Source organism: Sardina pilchardus, chromosome 13 (genome assembly GCF_963854185.1).
Source record: "Sardina pilchardus chromosome 13, fSarPil1.1, whole genome shotgun sequence".
Classification (NCBI taxonomy): domain Eukaryota; kingdom Metazoa; phylum Chordata; class Actinopteri; order Clupeiformes; family Clupeidae; genus Sardina; species Sardina pilchardus.
This window is the reverse complement of record NC_085006.1, coordinates 13,979,595-13,995,005: the sequence shown is the minus strand read 5'-3', so window position 1 is coordinate 13,995,005 and position 15,411 is coordinate 13,979,595. Positions and strand designations below refer to the sequence as shown.

Sequence of the window (15,411 nt, the reverse complement as noted above, 5' to 3'; positions counted from 1 at the left end):
GGGCAGAAATTCACTGAAAATGGTCTTCACCGACCTATATCACCCAGACTGAGTTGGAAATGAGGTCCTATGTCCAAAATTCCGAACTATTGCTTTAACTCTGGTAGCTATTTGAATGGAATTGAATTCATGTGCTGTGTGCTGTGCCAGCCCCAGCCACTACCAGGACAGGACGACAGTACTCCTTGGATAAGAACACGTATGAAGATATTCAAATGGCCTTTGAGAACTTCACAGCCATTTTAGATTAATGGTTAAAACACAATTTCAAGTACATAATTCGGTGTATTTGGCATCCTTTTCAATTTCAAGGTAATAGGAATTTCTGCTTCTTTTTGAACACGAGAAGTAAAATACAGCCTTTCCATTCCATTCAAATAGCTACCAGAGTTAATGCCTTGTAAAAGTAGCAAAATGCTACTGTTTCGCCAGAGGGGGGTGCCAAACTTCACTTTTTTTATTGTAAATGTTTATTCTGGTGTTACCAAAACACCTGTAACTACATGCATTTATTCTGTGAACGGGGCTTAGATGCAATATCAGAACTTTACACACTACATGTCCATATACTTTTCTATTTCCACATAGATTTTCATGATCCTACTACCTACCCCACATAGCATTTCAGTTACATGAAAATGACACAAAATACAAACATGCCTTGTTTTATTGTTATTATTGTCATGGTTATTTGTTGTGGAGACTTCAAATTGTGGGAAAACATTAATTAACTGCCGTATTTGAAGAGGAAATAGTGACTGATACCAAGTGAAAAAGATAAACAGTTTTTTTAATACCCTAAATATCACACTTAATGCACGTTTTTCCAAAATTGAGGGCCCTTTCGAGAGTCGAGAGACATTTAGTGCAGACTTTAAATTGTTTACACATGCTTATTATGAGTTGATCTTCCACCCTAGAAAATTTGGGGAGGCTAGGGAACATATTTGTCAAGATATTAATGCCCAGACATGGCATGTGTTTTTCAAGCTGTAAAAATGAAAGAATTTCAAGGTCTAAAAAAGATATGAAGACAGATGATTTCCACAGAAATATTTCACAGGCCTTGGTTTTAGGACCCATTGATGATATACACAAAGTTTGAACAAAATCTGAGACGGTGCAGCAACAATCTTATCTGATTTGACACGGAATGACCCGATTCTGTAAACAACACACTCACACACACTGGACTCAGACCCACAAAATCTTGTTATGCACTATGGAAGTTGCACATACCTCTGTTGTTAGTACTACCACACTGCTGCTACAAATCGCCCCATTGATATGCATTGATATTACTTAACAAAAAAACAACTATTTATAAATTCTAGCCGTTTTTTTACAGCTTTTAAACATTCTCCTGCTGTGAAACAATTGTTATGCAATTTTGTATTATGGTGTAGCGACATGCAATATAATATTTAAAACAGTACCTATGACCGCTTTCGCCAAAATGAGCGCTGAAAAGGGGCTCTTGCTCCTCTCCCTTGCCAGTTAAATTTCCTAGCAAGCTCATCAGTGATGACATGTTTCATGATGCGGTGCACAATGTATTTTGGCGTTGTACCACCCAGGCTACAGAGATACCTTGTCTGTGTGAAAAGATAACATAACAACACACTAACATACATTACTGGCACATTACATTATTACTAAACCAAAAAGCAACAGTAAGAACTTACCAGAGAACGTTTGTCTCGGTTGGACAACTGGTCCTCAAGGCTTTTAATGTCAGTCATGCTCTGAAGAGGGAGCTGAAAGTTGTCAATAAATGGTGTCTGCTGCATTCTCTTTTTTGATAAGAGTTTGAAGGAGTAACGTGTTCTGCCGCACTTGGCCCTTTATCTCCTCCAGTATCTGGTAAAGCCTGAGTTCTGAATCAGACGAACATAATTGGTAGCCTACATCATATTCTAAGAGTACACAGAAATTTACATCAGAATAATCATTAGCTAGAAAGGCTTACAGTGTAGACCAGGCATATTCAATTGGTGGCCCAATTTCACATAGGCCTACTAGTGGACTCAAAAACGGCGTGAATTAATATACACGCGGAAAGAAACCTCTAGTTGCGTGATATAAAACGCCATTTGGCTGTCAAAAAGTGGCGTGTATATTAACGCAGAGTCAAAAACGGCGTGAACATACACGCGGAAAGTTGCGTGATATAAAACGCCATTTGGCTGTCAAAAAGTGGCGTGTATATTAACGCAGTCAAAAACGGCGTGAACATACACGCGGAAACCTCTAGTTGCGTGATATAAAACGCTATTTGGCTGTCAAAAAGTGGCGTGTATTAACGCAGAGTCAAAAACGGAGGGGATGGCCCCTTCCTGTTCCAACATGACTGTGCACCAGTGCACAAAGCAAGGTCCATAAAGGCAAGGATGACAGAGTTTGGTGTGGATGAAGTTGATTGGCCTGCACAGAGTCCTAACCTCAACCCAATAAAACACCTTTGGGATGATTTAGAGCGGATCCTGAGAAGCAGTCACCTCGTCCAACATCAGTGTAACCTCACAAATGCGCTTCTGAAAGAATATTCAAAAATCCCATAAACATACTCCTAAACCTTGTTGAAAGCCTTCCCAATCCCAGAATGGTTGCAGCTGTTGCAGCTGCAAAGAGTGGACCGACATCATCATAAACCCTGTGGATTAAGGATGGGATGTGACCGAACTTCATATAGTCAAGGCAGGTGAGCGAATACTTTTGGCAATATAGTGTAGATCTATATTTCCCAGTGGGTCCATAGGAGTTATGCGTGACTTTAGCGCCATCTACTGATGAATTTGTATTGTCCATAGCCTACTCGGGCTGTTAACATTTTATCAAGGGAGCATGATGAGAGGTTGCTATGTCAACTCTACAACTTAAACAGAGTTAAATTGGTTAGTCTGACCCTGCTGCTGGTGCCATTGACCTTTAGTGACGACCTCTGTTGGGTCCCTGAATACCCTGATGAAGAGTTCATCTTTTTTTGCCTGATTGGAAACCATTGCTTGATGCTGCACAAAGGTAGCCAAAGGTAGCCTAAGGGCGCTTACATAGTCAACGCGAGCAACGCAAGCAAGCAACGTTAGCTACGCGAGTGACGGGCTCCCTTTCATAGTGTACACAGCGAACGCAAGCAACGCGGGCAATGGCAAAACGCAATACACCGCTCACGCAACAGGGGGTGGCACTGTATTATCCACATTCACATAATATATAGGCGATAATCATCAATACCCTGAACAATTTAACACCACTGGTATTGTTAAAAACATTGGACAATATATCTCTCCCATTTCAGCCTCTCGAGGAGGTCACACGTAGCATATTAACTTCATACACACACGTACACACAAGTTGATTATTATTGCCTACCGAAAATTTTCACTCGGTAATCCTGTGCTTCACGAACTCACTCAACCATCTTAACTGCCAGTATTTATCGGTAGCTGGGTACAAATATGGACATTTTCGTACTTTCACATAGTTTTTACTCTTTGCCCGCAATTGTATTCAAAGCTTCTTCTGTAAATATGACATATAGTTGAAATACTGAACAATTATTGGAGTATCGCCCCCACCGACAACGCATGGTATTGCATGCTTCGGTGCGTCGCGTATCAAAAACTGGGATGACACATTTTGCTACGCATCGACGCACAATGGCGGCCGAAGCGTAGCCATGCGTAGCCTTGCGGCCGCGTATGCGTAGCAATGCGTTGAGTATGTTAACTTAAAAATCTCCTTTTAAGGCGCCTTCATAACTTGAATATTCTCATTTGCAGTTGCGCAATATGCAAATCTAAGATTTTGATATGCTTATCAGTTCCAGTGAATTGCATTTCCGTTTGACACGTGCTACACACAGTAGGCTAGCCTAAACGTTACGCCATGCCCGTGGCGACTGGTTTCTCCCTCTTCCCAAAATCTTGTTGCATTTCAGAATAGCATAACATCTGCTCCACAGTTGCCCTGGCTTTGGCTACCTTGTCCCCCCATCTTGTGTGGCATAAAGTGGAGGACCGACACGAACAAAATTATTTGAGAGTGCCAACAGGGGGCGTAAAGTGACTACTACATACAACTAGGACGCTAGATACAGAGATTAAGAAAGTGGACAGCCGAGGAAACTGAAACTGATGCCAGGTTCAGGTTCAGTTTCAAATAGTTTCGTAGTTTGGTGGAAAAAAGAGATGAACACGGTCAATTTCACAGCCTCGTGGATGAAGAGAAGGTTCGCCTAGAGGTGCTAAGGAGGTCGATCTAACTGTTAACCGTGTAGGCTATGGCTACCCTGTTTACTATTAGTTTACTTTATTGGGTAGCTTAGTGTATCTGTCGTGTAAATTGGCGCTGCGACGATGGTCACAAGTGGGGATTAATCTATCGTTAGGCATATTATATGCTAGCGAGAAATTTGGAGCAATAAGCATTGGTACGGTGTTTCTTGGCGGTGGTCTCTTGGCTTTTTTCACGTGAGCGTTGGTGGTATAGTGGTTAGCATAGCTGCCTTCCAAGCAGTTGACCCGGGTTCGATTCCCGGCCAACGCAGCCGTTTTGCGCCATGCCAAGAAAGATCATGGTTACCCTCCAATGGCAAATGCCTAATGAGTGTTCATCTGACTGCCGACAGTTGTTAGCCAGCATCGGGTGTAATCAGCAATGACTGCTAGGAGTAAGTTCAACTCTGGTCCAGCTATGTGTCGACGTTCCCTAAATCCGATGATATGAAAAACGTGCTTTGAAATTAAAATAGGCTACAGCCACCAGGATTGCTGGTTATGACAGGCTTGATAGGCTACAGTGAATGCTGCATTGGTAGGCTACATTTAAGTTGTCCTAGTGGGAATGAATCCTGTAAATTACACCAGATATATTTTTAATGTTAAATTAATGTTAAATCACTGATATCAGTAGACTTGTGTAGAGATTTTTTATGTGACCGAATCTTTAATTATAGGCTATGTAGGCCTGCCAACATTTCAATAGGTTATGGTTATAGTTATTTTTACCAGGTCTGCTAAATAACTATAACCATAACCGCCTAATAGCCTACATCAGCCTAATTAAAGATATCAGTATCTTTCATTACTAATGTTTTTAAACATAAGCTATTTTCCCATTATTTCTTTCAGAATTTAATTTTTCATTTAATGTGGTAGCTGCACAGACAACTAGGCTATATGGTGTAGTAGCCATAGACAGTAAAAGACCAAAAATATATCACAACAGACCAGAAAATGAGGTCTAAAAAATCCTACCACGGCCCGTCGGAGGCGATCCGTAGTAGTAAACCTCCCGTACTGTGAGGGCGCTAGTACAAACCTTTAGCACCGTAGCTTTCTACAGCCATGTTTTCAAACCAAGGAAGGCGCATTGTCTCATTGCACGAACGTGTTCTGCGTATGTATTGAACCCCCCTGATATGTAGGTCAAATTCGGATTATTTGTAATTTGTTGATCAAGTTTGAGTTGCGGTTTTGTCCTTGCGGTTGCTTTAACTTTATTTTAAACGTTCACTCACCGGAACATAGTATGGCGACCGTCGGCAACCAAGGACCAGTTGTAGGTGACGTCGAAGAGGATGCTTCTCAACTTATCTTCCCTAAAGGTAAGCCAGTCATTAATGTTGCTACTAGCAATGTAAAATATCTATTTGAAACCCATTCTCATTCAATTATCTTTGTGTATTTTGACCAACATACGATTTGTTTTATTGTGTCAATTTCCCCTTAGAATTTGAGAATGCAGAGACACTACTAAATTCAGAGGTTCACATGCTGTTGGAACATCGAAAGCAACAGAATGAAAGTGCAGAGGATGAGCAAGAACTTTCTGAAGTATTCATGAAGACTCTTAACTACACAGCCCGATTCAGCCGGTATAAAAACAGAGAAACTATAGCTAGTGTCCGAAGGTGAGTAATTCAACTAAAGTATCAGTGCATACGTTGTAAAGCATGATCTGCATGTAATCTGAGGGCGTCTTATCGTTTTAAGTTTCAACACTTAGACATTTCCATCGCACTCCATTATTGAATACAAGATGACCACTTCACTAGGCCTACATAGTTCTCTTCTCATAGTTTGGACTGTGGGTGACCCTGTGGGGTCATTAGGAGTGGCTCCAATCAAGCACATCACACAGGGTAGTGTTGCATTACAAGATGGACTTGGAGCCTCCCTTCTTCAGTATCCCTTTATCTGTACAAGTCTCCTACTTTACCACCTCTAAGCACCCTCATCACATTTCCTTCAATGCATTGTAGCAAAGTAGTCTTATTTGGTCCGCAGCTCACAAATGTTTCCTGAACGCCTGAGATTTGGCTGTCCATAAAACTGTCTTTTAATCGTCCTCCGTCCACTGACTGCACTGACTCCACTGCCCATATAGTTTATTTTCTGTTTACATTGGTGTTTTACCGGTAGGCTCCCATTCATTGAATCTGCCACTTGAGGACTTGTGAGGATTCTGTTTATCAAATTAGACTCTGATGTATTTGCTCTCCTGCTCAGTTCCGTGCTGTGTACAGCGCACTCCTTTGCTCTGATTCAAGCCTGTTTATGCCCTGTGATTGTTCCGAACAGGAATGTTTCAGAATAAATAGCTTTGTTTCTGGATACTTTTGAAGCTTTTGATTGAATGCTATACAGCATTCATTAGACACCATAAAAACATCAACCTTAAACACATATTTTTTCATGTCATGTTCAGCAGTGTGAATGATCTGTTAGCGCAGTTGGTTTGAAGAGATGGTTAGTTAAGTATCTGTTCTTGTTACTAAACAATTATAGTATTCATACACCATCAATAATCATTAGTTGGTAAGCTTTGCTCTGTTTCTTTAGATCATTGATGGTCACATGAAAAAAAAAAAAAAAACTGGACTGACACACCATCTGACAAAAGGGTCTACCCAAGCCCAGAAACTGTCCTCCTCCTGAATGAAATATCATTTTGGCCTGATGTGTCATTCTTACAGCCTACATTTTGTTGGGATAAATAATACTGGGAAAATCGCACTTCCTTGTGATTCCCCAGTGTTTGTAATAATAGAAGACACTTCCCCATTTCCCAGAACACTGTATACAGATACTAGATAGTATGATGCTATAAGTTATGTGATCTAATTTGAGATATGAGGTATGTCATGAATATTGAATGAATACTAACGATTATTTATTTGTCATTTTCGTACAGCTTGCTATTGCAAAAGAAGCTGCACAAGTTTGAGCTGGCATGCCTAGCTAATCTGTGTCCAGAGCCTGCTGAGGAGGCGAAAGCCCTTATTCCCAGGTAGGTTGGTAGCTTGTCACAGGAAACAATGCACCAAACACACCGCATCTTGTTTGGGTTTACTCTGAGGTCATATTTTCTGACTGAAGTCATCCGTTGTTCTATGTGTACTGTGAACTCTTGTCAAATGTTTACAATTACAATATATTATGTTGTTATGTAAACATTATTATATCAATATATATATTACATACAAATAACACTTGTTAAACAAATGTGTGGAAAACAACTCAACTTCCGTTGTTGTTAACACATCTATGTCCATATAGGGACAACACAGTGTGGTTTCCAACGCATTGGCTTTGTTATTTGTTTCAAGAGTGTGCATAGTATGTGTTGAAAATAACACCACATGTGTTGTTTTAACACATCTCTATGTCCAGATTTGTTTAAGAGTGTGGTTATCACCTGTCCACATAATGACGTAAGGAACCCATTTCCAAAATGATGGGCCGCAGTATAGGCCCCAAAAACACTGTTGTCATGTGGATGCAAGGTCAAAATACATTTTTCTCTTTTCTTAACAGTTTTGTGAGGGCAGGACTTTAAAATGTCTTCACTGACTGGACAGGTTAACTTAAAAATCTCCTTTTAAGATTTTGGACTGTGGATCATGCAACAAAAATAAATCTGTGAGGAAGCTGCATCTAAAGCAGCTGGCTAAGTTGTTCTGTTCCTTAGAACAGTGTTTCCCACACTATCTGAAGAAGTATTTTTTCTTTCCTCTGAAAATAATCATTAACAATTTGCCCTAAACAGACTATTTTATTCTGCCATGCTGTATAGATTGACAAAAACTATACAAATTCCTGACCATAAACCCAACCTATGAACGCCTGTTTCAGAGACTTCTGAAAGTCTCTGAAAATCTGAATATACCTTCTGGACATTATTCGTTGAGTTTTTTGTTGACGGGGGCAATAAACAGAAAATGGGTTTCACCACAGTAATTGACTGTGATACATAACCGGTTCCCTAGCAGGTTTTCTTTAACAAACCCATGTTTCTCCGTATCTCCTCCCTCCTACTGAGCTGTTATTGGACACGGGTTGTCATTTATCTCCTCTATTAGTCTTGACGCAACGGCAAATTAATTTGCATAGCCTGGGCCACACCCAGGGAGGATTTTGAGATCACAAATATTAACCTCAATCAAACGTTCTCATTTTGAAAATTGATATAGGCCATAGGCTACTTGGCAACTGAATCAAATTAGTTTGTTTAAAACGAATCTAGGCTACTGTATTTAAGTCATTGACAGGTGCAGCAACATAGTAGGATAAACATAGAAGGCTAATTTTAGGAGGCTACAGTTTGTGTTGGCTTGTGCCATAAAAAAAAAAATCATTGTGCTGTTAGGGTTTTTATGTCACTGGTCAGGAGATGTAGTTCTCATGAAACAATTAACAACACAAACTATTTTAATAATTTTCTGGTGACGTGCAACCACCAACTTAACCTTATTCTAAGACTATGCTGCATTTTGCTTTGAAATTGTGTATACGGTGCTGGTATGGAGTAACTTCTTAAATGGAGTGATGTAGGAAGTGGGGTAAGTTGCTATGGTGACTCGTCATTTCTGAGCTCCATTGATGATGGCTTTTCTTAACCATTGGGCACACGCTGAACTCTGTGTACATTAAACTAACCCATATCCATTGTTTTTGGGACCAAAATCTCTATCAACCCATGATCAACCCAGAGATCAGGGTTAGACAGAGTTTGTTGAACCTCCTTTCGGGAACCCGGTATGTTTAAGAACATCATAAATAATAACAAATAACAAAACATTTTCATAGTAAATAGTGTGACGCGGGATCAAAAGTTTGGGAAGCACTGCCTTAGGAACAACAAGAATATAGAGAGGAACCCTTTGCTCTTTCATGATTGCTCTGTAACAAACAAAAAAACGTTTCAGTTCACCTTTTTTTATGTTCTATTCTCACATAATCAGGTAGTTTCAGATTTTGTTAAATTTTTCATAAAACCGACCTGTTATTTTTCCCCTTCAGCCTTGAAGGTCGCTTTGAAGATGAGGAGCTACAGCAGATACTCGATGACATTCATGTCAAAATGAGTTTCCAGTATTGAGTTCCACTCGCACCTACATTATAGAACTCCCCTGAAGAACCCAACAACACGCTCATAATTACTTCCACAGACTCCGTGAGACTGATGGGGCATAATCTAGTGAATGGACTAGTTTGGAATCAGATGGTTCCAATCTTTCATACTTAATATATCCTGAGCTCAAATGCTTTAGGTTTCATGTCATCTTCCAATTTAACATTGTGGTTTGTGTTTCTGAGACATGACTTTGTATGTGATATTTGAGTTAATTTTTTGAGTCATATTACTTCTGTAACTTTGTATTAATAAAAAAGAACTTTATATTGACAGTGTGGTTTAATATTTTTTTTTTTTTTTAAAAAGGGTTTAGTTCAAGTCACACATTCAGACAATACTCTGATCCTCCATTCACATCTATGGCCTCTGGTAAAACCCCAAGGGATGTGGCTACCATCCTGACAGAGTTCTTCCCATGAAGTGTCCGCTCGTACTCCAGGAGCTGTCGCCAGAACCCAGCGTTGGGTCGAATGAACGGTCTGGCCTCCAGAACCCAGTGGTGAGCCTGGAGAAGCGTGGCTCCTTTGAACTTCATCAGGTACCCCATGACGAGAGAAGCTGATCGACTCCTGCCAGCGGTGCAGTGCACCAGAGTGCTGCCAGTCTTGTTGTCATGGATGCGGTCCGCCACTGGGTCAAAGTGCTCTGACAATGATGCATGGGGTTGGTCGAGGACGGGCACACGTATGCATTCTACGCCAGTGTAATTAGGGATTATGTGTTCCTCAGTGGCATTCACAATGAGAGTGATGTGCCGGCTGGTGATGGCTGCGTGGTTCAACGCAGCATCTATGCCACTGAGATACAAGTTGGGAGTGATCTGAGAGACTGCCATCTGCACCTGCACCTACATGATGGGGTAAACACTGTAAACTGACTTATAGAATGTCCATAAATGTTTGATGACAGTAAATATATAGTTTATTCAAAGAAACAAGTCACATACAGAGTAAAATAAGTACAGTAAAGCCTACTAGTTTGATGCCGATAAAGTTTGTCTCGCACATACAACGATGTACAAAGCTGCAGAAACATACCTTAAATCTTCACCATGCCTGGTACAAAGGTGACCCGTTGCGTCATTATTCAGTATCCTGGACAGTCCATGGAACTCTGAAGTCACACAGAGGCATGAAAATAAATAGATATAAAAGCATTTTATACACGATTCTTTAAAAGGGGACACGAACATGAAGTCTTGCCTATAACCACTGCAAACTACAATTCGAGCCATCTCTCTGATGTAGCCTAGCATTTGGACGAGGGAAATCACGTTAAATATAGAGAAAACACTGTTTGCCCTTGTTTACTTTATCTTTGACAAATGGCTGTAATCATAACAGGGTAGCCAGCTCGACCTTCTTTTCTGCTAGCCTAATGCATAACCTCAGATTTCTACACTGTAGGCTAATTCCTTTACTGAGATTCATTGAAGGGGTTTCCCCAGAGCAAGATACCAATGCGAATAGCTTCTTCTTTCGAGTCCTCCAAAGTCTAATTAAAATCCGTGTTCACATTGGCTACATTGTTTACAGTGTGTTTACTTTGTTACCATGTTGCTGCGCGTTGTGGAAATTACACAGGGCATGTTTGAGACATGTAGGACAAAGCAAATCAATGGGCGAAGTACAGTTAGGAAATGACGTCGGGCTGTCATATGGCAATGAGTCACTTGTGCTCGAACAAAACTTAGTTTCATTTCTTCTGAACTGTCAGCCATCTGCAAGCTACTCTGACAGGAAGGTACATATCAGGTACGTTTATTTACAGATATAGGCTATATTTCATGAAGGCTATACTTTCTGCATTAGTCTACTGAAATCCTTTCGTTTTTCGCACTACATAATAATCTTTGTGATTAATTATCTAAGCCAGAATGATTGTTTAGTTGTGTTATCTAACATTTTGATCAAGGATATCATTGCTATTCTGCATTGATGAACGACATGCGAGGGAAATACAGAACGACTGATCTTCACACACCATCGTCACCATTCGGTCGGTTCACTTGCTTTTAAAATAGAATAATGCGTTTGGATGTTGAAATACTTAAGAGATCTCACCTGATCATCTTCATTTAGTCATTGTTAATGTTGATCCCCGAGCTCGCACCTGTCAAAACCACAGAAGTGAGGAACTGAAAACATGAGGCTTGTGGCAGATTGTGCTCACTCGATTTAGACAACAGGGGGCGCCAAAGACGCACATAGATGGCTGTCAAATCCAACAACAAATAATACATGTTTTCCTTAAGTAGTTTCAATGAATCCCACCTTATTATTATTTAGCAATTTGCAATTGCATGTCACTATCATTGTGAGTTCGATTGAGTTTAGAGAAGTATGGCTCTATATTGACATGAAATTACAGTACATAGAATGACAAATGGTTCCACATTAACGTGCAATTGTGTTTCACCAATAAAAACAAACATGTAGGTAGTCTGTTGCTGTTGAATCTTCATATTATTCTGCAGTGGTTTTGAAAACCAAACTGAAACTTTACTATAAATGCAACAAAACAGCAGACCTTTAAAGCAGAGATGTGAACATGAAGCAGGGTACACACCTGTATGTTAAAAGGAGCTTGAGTAGAGGGCACGAGCCAAGCATTAAACGTGGCTTACTAGAGATGGCCTAAGATTGCGACAACGTTCTCTCCGTCTAGCCACAACGCATTGCCACAAACGTGCAGTCCGGTCCTCACTGAGCTATTTATAGCGCCACACACACATGGCCGTTCACAAGCCTTCATGGGTGGATGCAGCGAGGTGAGTGTGTGGATCCTGATCCTAGACAGACACGTTCCCTCCCGCGCTTGGCAACTAATCTTCTAGGGACACACACACACACACACACACACACACACACACAGTCAGAGTGTGAGGTTCCTCTGTAGCTGCGTGCCAAAGAGTTTGATTCAGTTTTAATGAGTGTAAGCTGTTTACCATGTAAGAAAAGAATCGGTTGGAGTAGATTGTTAAGAATGTGGAGGTAAACTCCAATAGAAGACCAGATACCTCATCATTACTTGAGATCTCATCAATTTCTCCCTGTATTCAAATAGTTGCTCTTGGTCATTAATCAGTAAAAACACAGACCAAGACCAGTGATAAGATAGAGAAAACAAGTTTTGGTTAACAGAACAGATCAATCAACACAATTGGCCAATCACTCAGGGCAGGGTCAGTCCCTAACTTGACCTTATCCACCCGTGAATCTACTTTTACTCTCTGTCGACCTCCAGGCTGGTAAGGGCAGTTCCAGTGTCTGAGTCAGCAAAGACCAGGCCTGCAATGGCAGACAAACCCCCACTCTCTCAGTCGCCCAGTCTGTGTGGAGACTGTGCCATGGTCATGTGAGCTGTGAACTTATAGAAACCTCAAGATACAGCTTCTTAATTACAGCTCTTCCCTCTCCCCTCCCCTCCCTCCCTCCCACCACCACACACACACACACACACACACAACACTCACGCACATACAGCAACCCCCAAACCTCCCTGTCCACCACCTGCTGTGTGCCTTTGGGATAGGGGTGTGTATGGAGGAGGCTATAGGGAGGGGCCTGACTGTAAGGAGCTCACCAGCTCTGGTGCTAAAAGGATTATCCACTCAGGAGCAGAAAGACAGCGAAAGGGAGAGAAATGCAGGCAGGGCGGAGATACGAGAGAGAGACTTCTCAAGTTGTGTTGAGAGAAGGATTGAATGAGGATTGTTTAAAGTGATCCCTGTTGGACGGCAGACAGTGACTGTCGCTAAGACCTTATTCACACCTGTTTCCACCCGTGCAGCTCAGTACTACAAGCCAAACAAATGTCTGCGTCACAGTCTGTTTATGTCAACCCTGAAATTTGCCGCTAAATTATGTCATGAAGAGTCCGCACACTGAGGTTTAGCTCACAACTTTTAATTAAATACCAACAACGTTTTGACTCACCTGGGTCTTCCTCAGGTACATTAATGAATATAATGTATATATTTTTAACAAAAACTTTTGTTCACTCTCAGACTCTTCCACTGTGACTACATTTTGCAACTTGAGAGATGTCTTCCACTAAGACAGAAGACAGTGGCCATGCCAGAAGCTCCGCCCCACCTAAAACCCTTAAAGTGCAGAAGGTCAACAACAAGACTGTCACAACATTGCCTAAAACTACAGGCTCGGGGAATTTTCCCCAGAGGCCCAAGTCAGCCCCTGCGAAAACCTATGAACCACACAGTGGAAAAACAGCTCCAAAGGACTCCAATAGAAGAGTGTTTACCCAGCCTGCTGGAAAATATACCCCAAAAGCTCATTTCTCCCAGACATCAGGAAATAGAGGTGCAGCTACAAGGGCAGCCCAACCCTTAACAAAGAGCGCTGGAAACAGCGGGGACGCTAAAGAGTCTTGTCCCAAGCCTGAGGCTGTGCCCCTGGGCCTGGATGTCAAAGTGGATGGGCCCACTGTCCAAGCTGTGGAAGTCCATACGCGAGGCCAGAGTGAGAACCCAAACTGGTTCTCCTGGCGTCAAAACCGCATAACTGCCTCCACCGCTCACCGCATCTCCCACAGCCGCTTCGTCAGTGGCCAGAGCAGGACTCCCCCGGAGTCCTACGTGACGGCCATTTTAGGAGAGGGCCGAAATGTCAGGACGCGGGCTATGACCTGGGGCATCGAGCGCGAGGCCCAGGCAGCGCAGATCTACCAGAGGCTGAAGAGCAAGGTACTGGGCCGCGCCGTGAAGGTGCAGGAGTGCGGCCTCTTCATCGACCCACAGCGAGCCTGGCTGGCGGCGAGCCCCGACGGCATCGTGGAGGACAAGCAGACAGGGGAGCGTCTCCTCTGCCTGGAGGTCAAGTGTCCCTACAAGCACAGGGAGAACACCGTGAGAGAGGCCTGCCTCCAGGATTCGGCCTTCTGTCTGGAGCTGGCTGACGAGGAGGACCAGCAGTACCGACTCAAAACCAAGCACAGCTACTACACCCAGGTGCAATGCCAGATGGCGGTGACGGGCATCCACAAGGCCGACCTGGTGGTGTTCACCCTGCGTGAGACCGCAGTTGTCCCTGTGACCTTTGACCCGGAGTTCTGGGATGACACCGTGGCAAAGCTGGAGAAGTTCTACAGAGAGGGGGTCCTTCCACGCCTGAGAGAGAAAGGCCATGTCATACCAACAGCATTGCCCGAGGAATGAAGCCATCTGCTGCATGGTTTTTTTTTGCATGAAAACTCACAAAGCCTGCAGTTCAGTATACAGGATATGGAGTGGATGACTGACTGACTAAGCTGGCAGTAGCTGCTGTGAAGCCTGCTGTGCTCAATCTAGAATAGGTTAATGGTGGCACTGGCTGCTGTGCAACTGTAACAATGATAAGCCTCTAACAATGGTGGAGGTATGTGTGTGTGTGATCAATGTGTTATGTTCCAGTGAGTGACCTCATACTGGAAATAATGAAAACCTTAATGCTTATGTTGTTGGTGGTACTTTTTGTAATGCCTCAACTGACATTGTGTCATGATCACAAAAATAGATTTAGTGATAAAGATAAAAAGACTTTCCAAGGCAGTCAGGAGACTCCTGACGACACTGGACTTCTTGCCTACAGTCTTCGATTTGCACTGCAGATAAGTGGGGAACTGGTCGTCTCCTACAGTGGCAAAAGCTGTAGTGTAAATGGGAGAAGTCTGACAGAAGTTAGTTGGAGCTGCTTTCACTGACAGCAGATGTAATTGGTACATCTGTGGTATTTCTGATGCTTCTACAGACCTTGTGCCTTCAAGAGGTTGTTGTGTTAGAATCCAGAGGCTGGTCAGACTGCACGGAACGCACTTTAACAACGCAAAGGGCTACATTCTAAGGGAGTTCAGTTCCATGTTGCTGGGAATATGTTTGACCTGTAAAAAAGTGCTGTCAAAGCCTAGAACATTTTTGTGTGAATAAAAAAAATCTTATGTTAAAGCAACATATGTGGGTATTCATTTTCAAGCCATATAGAAACAGTGAAAAAA

General features: G+C 42.2%; 3 protein-coding genes and 1 non-coding gene across 8 annotated transcripts; 3 read left to right on the top strand and 1 right to left on the bottom strand.

The window, feature by feature from the left end:
- Positions 1-4,476: 4,476 nt before the first annotated feature.
- On the top strand, positions 4,477-4,548 carry trnag-ucc (transfer RNA glycine (anticodon UCC)). Its single transcript has one exon. It is a non-coding gene; the product is annotated as a tRNA-Gly (tRNA).
- A 654-nt stretch (positions 4,549-5,202) lies between these two features.
- On the top strand, positions 5,203-9,692 carry polr2d (RNA polymerase II subunit D). 2 transcript variants are annotated; one of them, XM_062552945.1, is made up of 5 exons: positions 5,203-5,424; positions 5,532-5,608; positions 5,734-5,914; positions 7,198-7,293; positions 9,306-9,692. In XM_062552945.1, exons 2-5 carry the CDS (start codon positions 5,533-5,535, stop codon positions 9,382-9,384), a joined length of 432 nt encoding a protein of 143 aa, XP_062408929.1. In that variant the 5' UTR covers positions 5,203-5,424; position 5,532; the 3' UTR covers positions 9,385-9,692. The 2 variants fall into 2 exon arrangements, with proteins under 2 accessions (XP_062408929.1, XP_062408928.1); XM_062552944.1 differs by having other exon boundaries at positions 5,205-5,608.
- Positions 9,693-9,695: 3 nt separating this feature from the next.
- Positions 9,696-12,101, bottom strand: LOC134099909 (dual specificity protein phosphatase 14). Of its 3 annotated transcripts, XM_062552941.1 has the most exons (4): positions 11,989-12,101; positions 11,484-11,532; positions 10,458-10,535; positions 9,696-10,267 (listed from the first exon to the last, which is right to left on the bottom strand). In XM_062552941.1, the coding sequence occupies exon 4, from the start codon at positions 10,253-10,255 to the stop codon at positions 9,740-9,742; it is 516 nt and encodes a 171-aa protein (XP_062408925.1). In that variant the 5' UTR covers positions 10,256-10,267; positions 10,458-10,535; positions 11,484-11,532; positions 11,989-12,101; the 3' UTR covers positions 9,696-9,739. The 3 variants fall into 3 exon arrangements, with proteins under 3 accessions (XP_062408925.1, XP_062408926.1, XP_062408927.1); XM_062552942.1 differs by lacking the exon at positions 11,989-12,101 and having other exon boundaries at positions 10,458-10,533; positions 11,484-11,579; XM_062552943.1 differs by lacking the exons at positions 11,484-11,532; positions 11,989-12,101 and adding an exon at positions 10,973-11,021.
- LOC134099908 (uncharacterized) lies at positions 10,993-15,361 on the top strand. 2 transcript variants are annotated; one of them, XM_062552939.1, is made up of 2 exons: positions 10,993-11,174; positions 13,430-15,361. In XM_062552939.1, exon 2 carries the CDS (start codon positions 13,466-13,468, stop codon positions 14,594-14,596), a length of 1,131 nt encoding a protein of 376 aa, XP_062408923.1. In that variant the 5' UTR covers positions 10,993-11,174; positions 13,430-13,465; the 3' UTR covers positions 14,597-15,361. The 2 variants fall into 2 exon arrangements, with proteins under 2 accessions (XP_062408923.1, XP_062408924.1); XM_062552940.1 differs by having other exon boundaries at positions 11,142-11,163.
- Positions 15,362-15,411: the final 50 nt, after the last annotated feature.

Bases quoted from the DNA above. Each gene is read 5' to 3' on its own strand.
- polr2d (XM_062552945.1), top strand. From the start codon at position 5,533: ATGGCGACCGTCGGCAACCAAGGACCAGTTGTAGGTGACGTCGAAGAG. The intron at 5,609-5,733 runs GTAAGCCAGTCA...ATTTCCCCTTAG, and splicing joins TCAACTTATCTTCCCTAAAG to AATTTGAGAATGCAGAGACA. The intron at 7,294-9,305 runs GTAGGTTGGTAG...TTTCCCCTTCAG, and splicing joins GCGAAAGCCCTTATTCCCAG to CCTTGAAGGTCGCTTTGAAG.
- LOC134099909 (XM_062552941.1), bottom strand. From the start codon at position 10,255: ATGGCAGTCTCTCAGATCACTCCCAACTTGTATCTCAGTGGCATAGAT.
- LOC134099908 (XM_062552939.1), top strand. From the start codon at position 13,466: ATGTCTTCCACTAAGACAGAAGACAGTGGCCATGCCAGAAGCTCCGCC.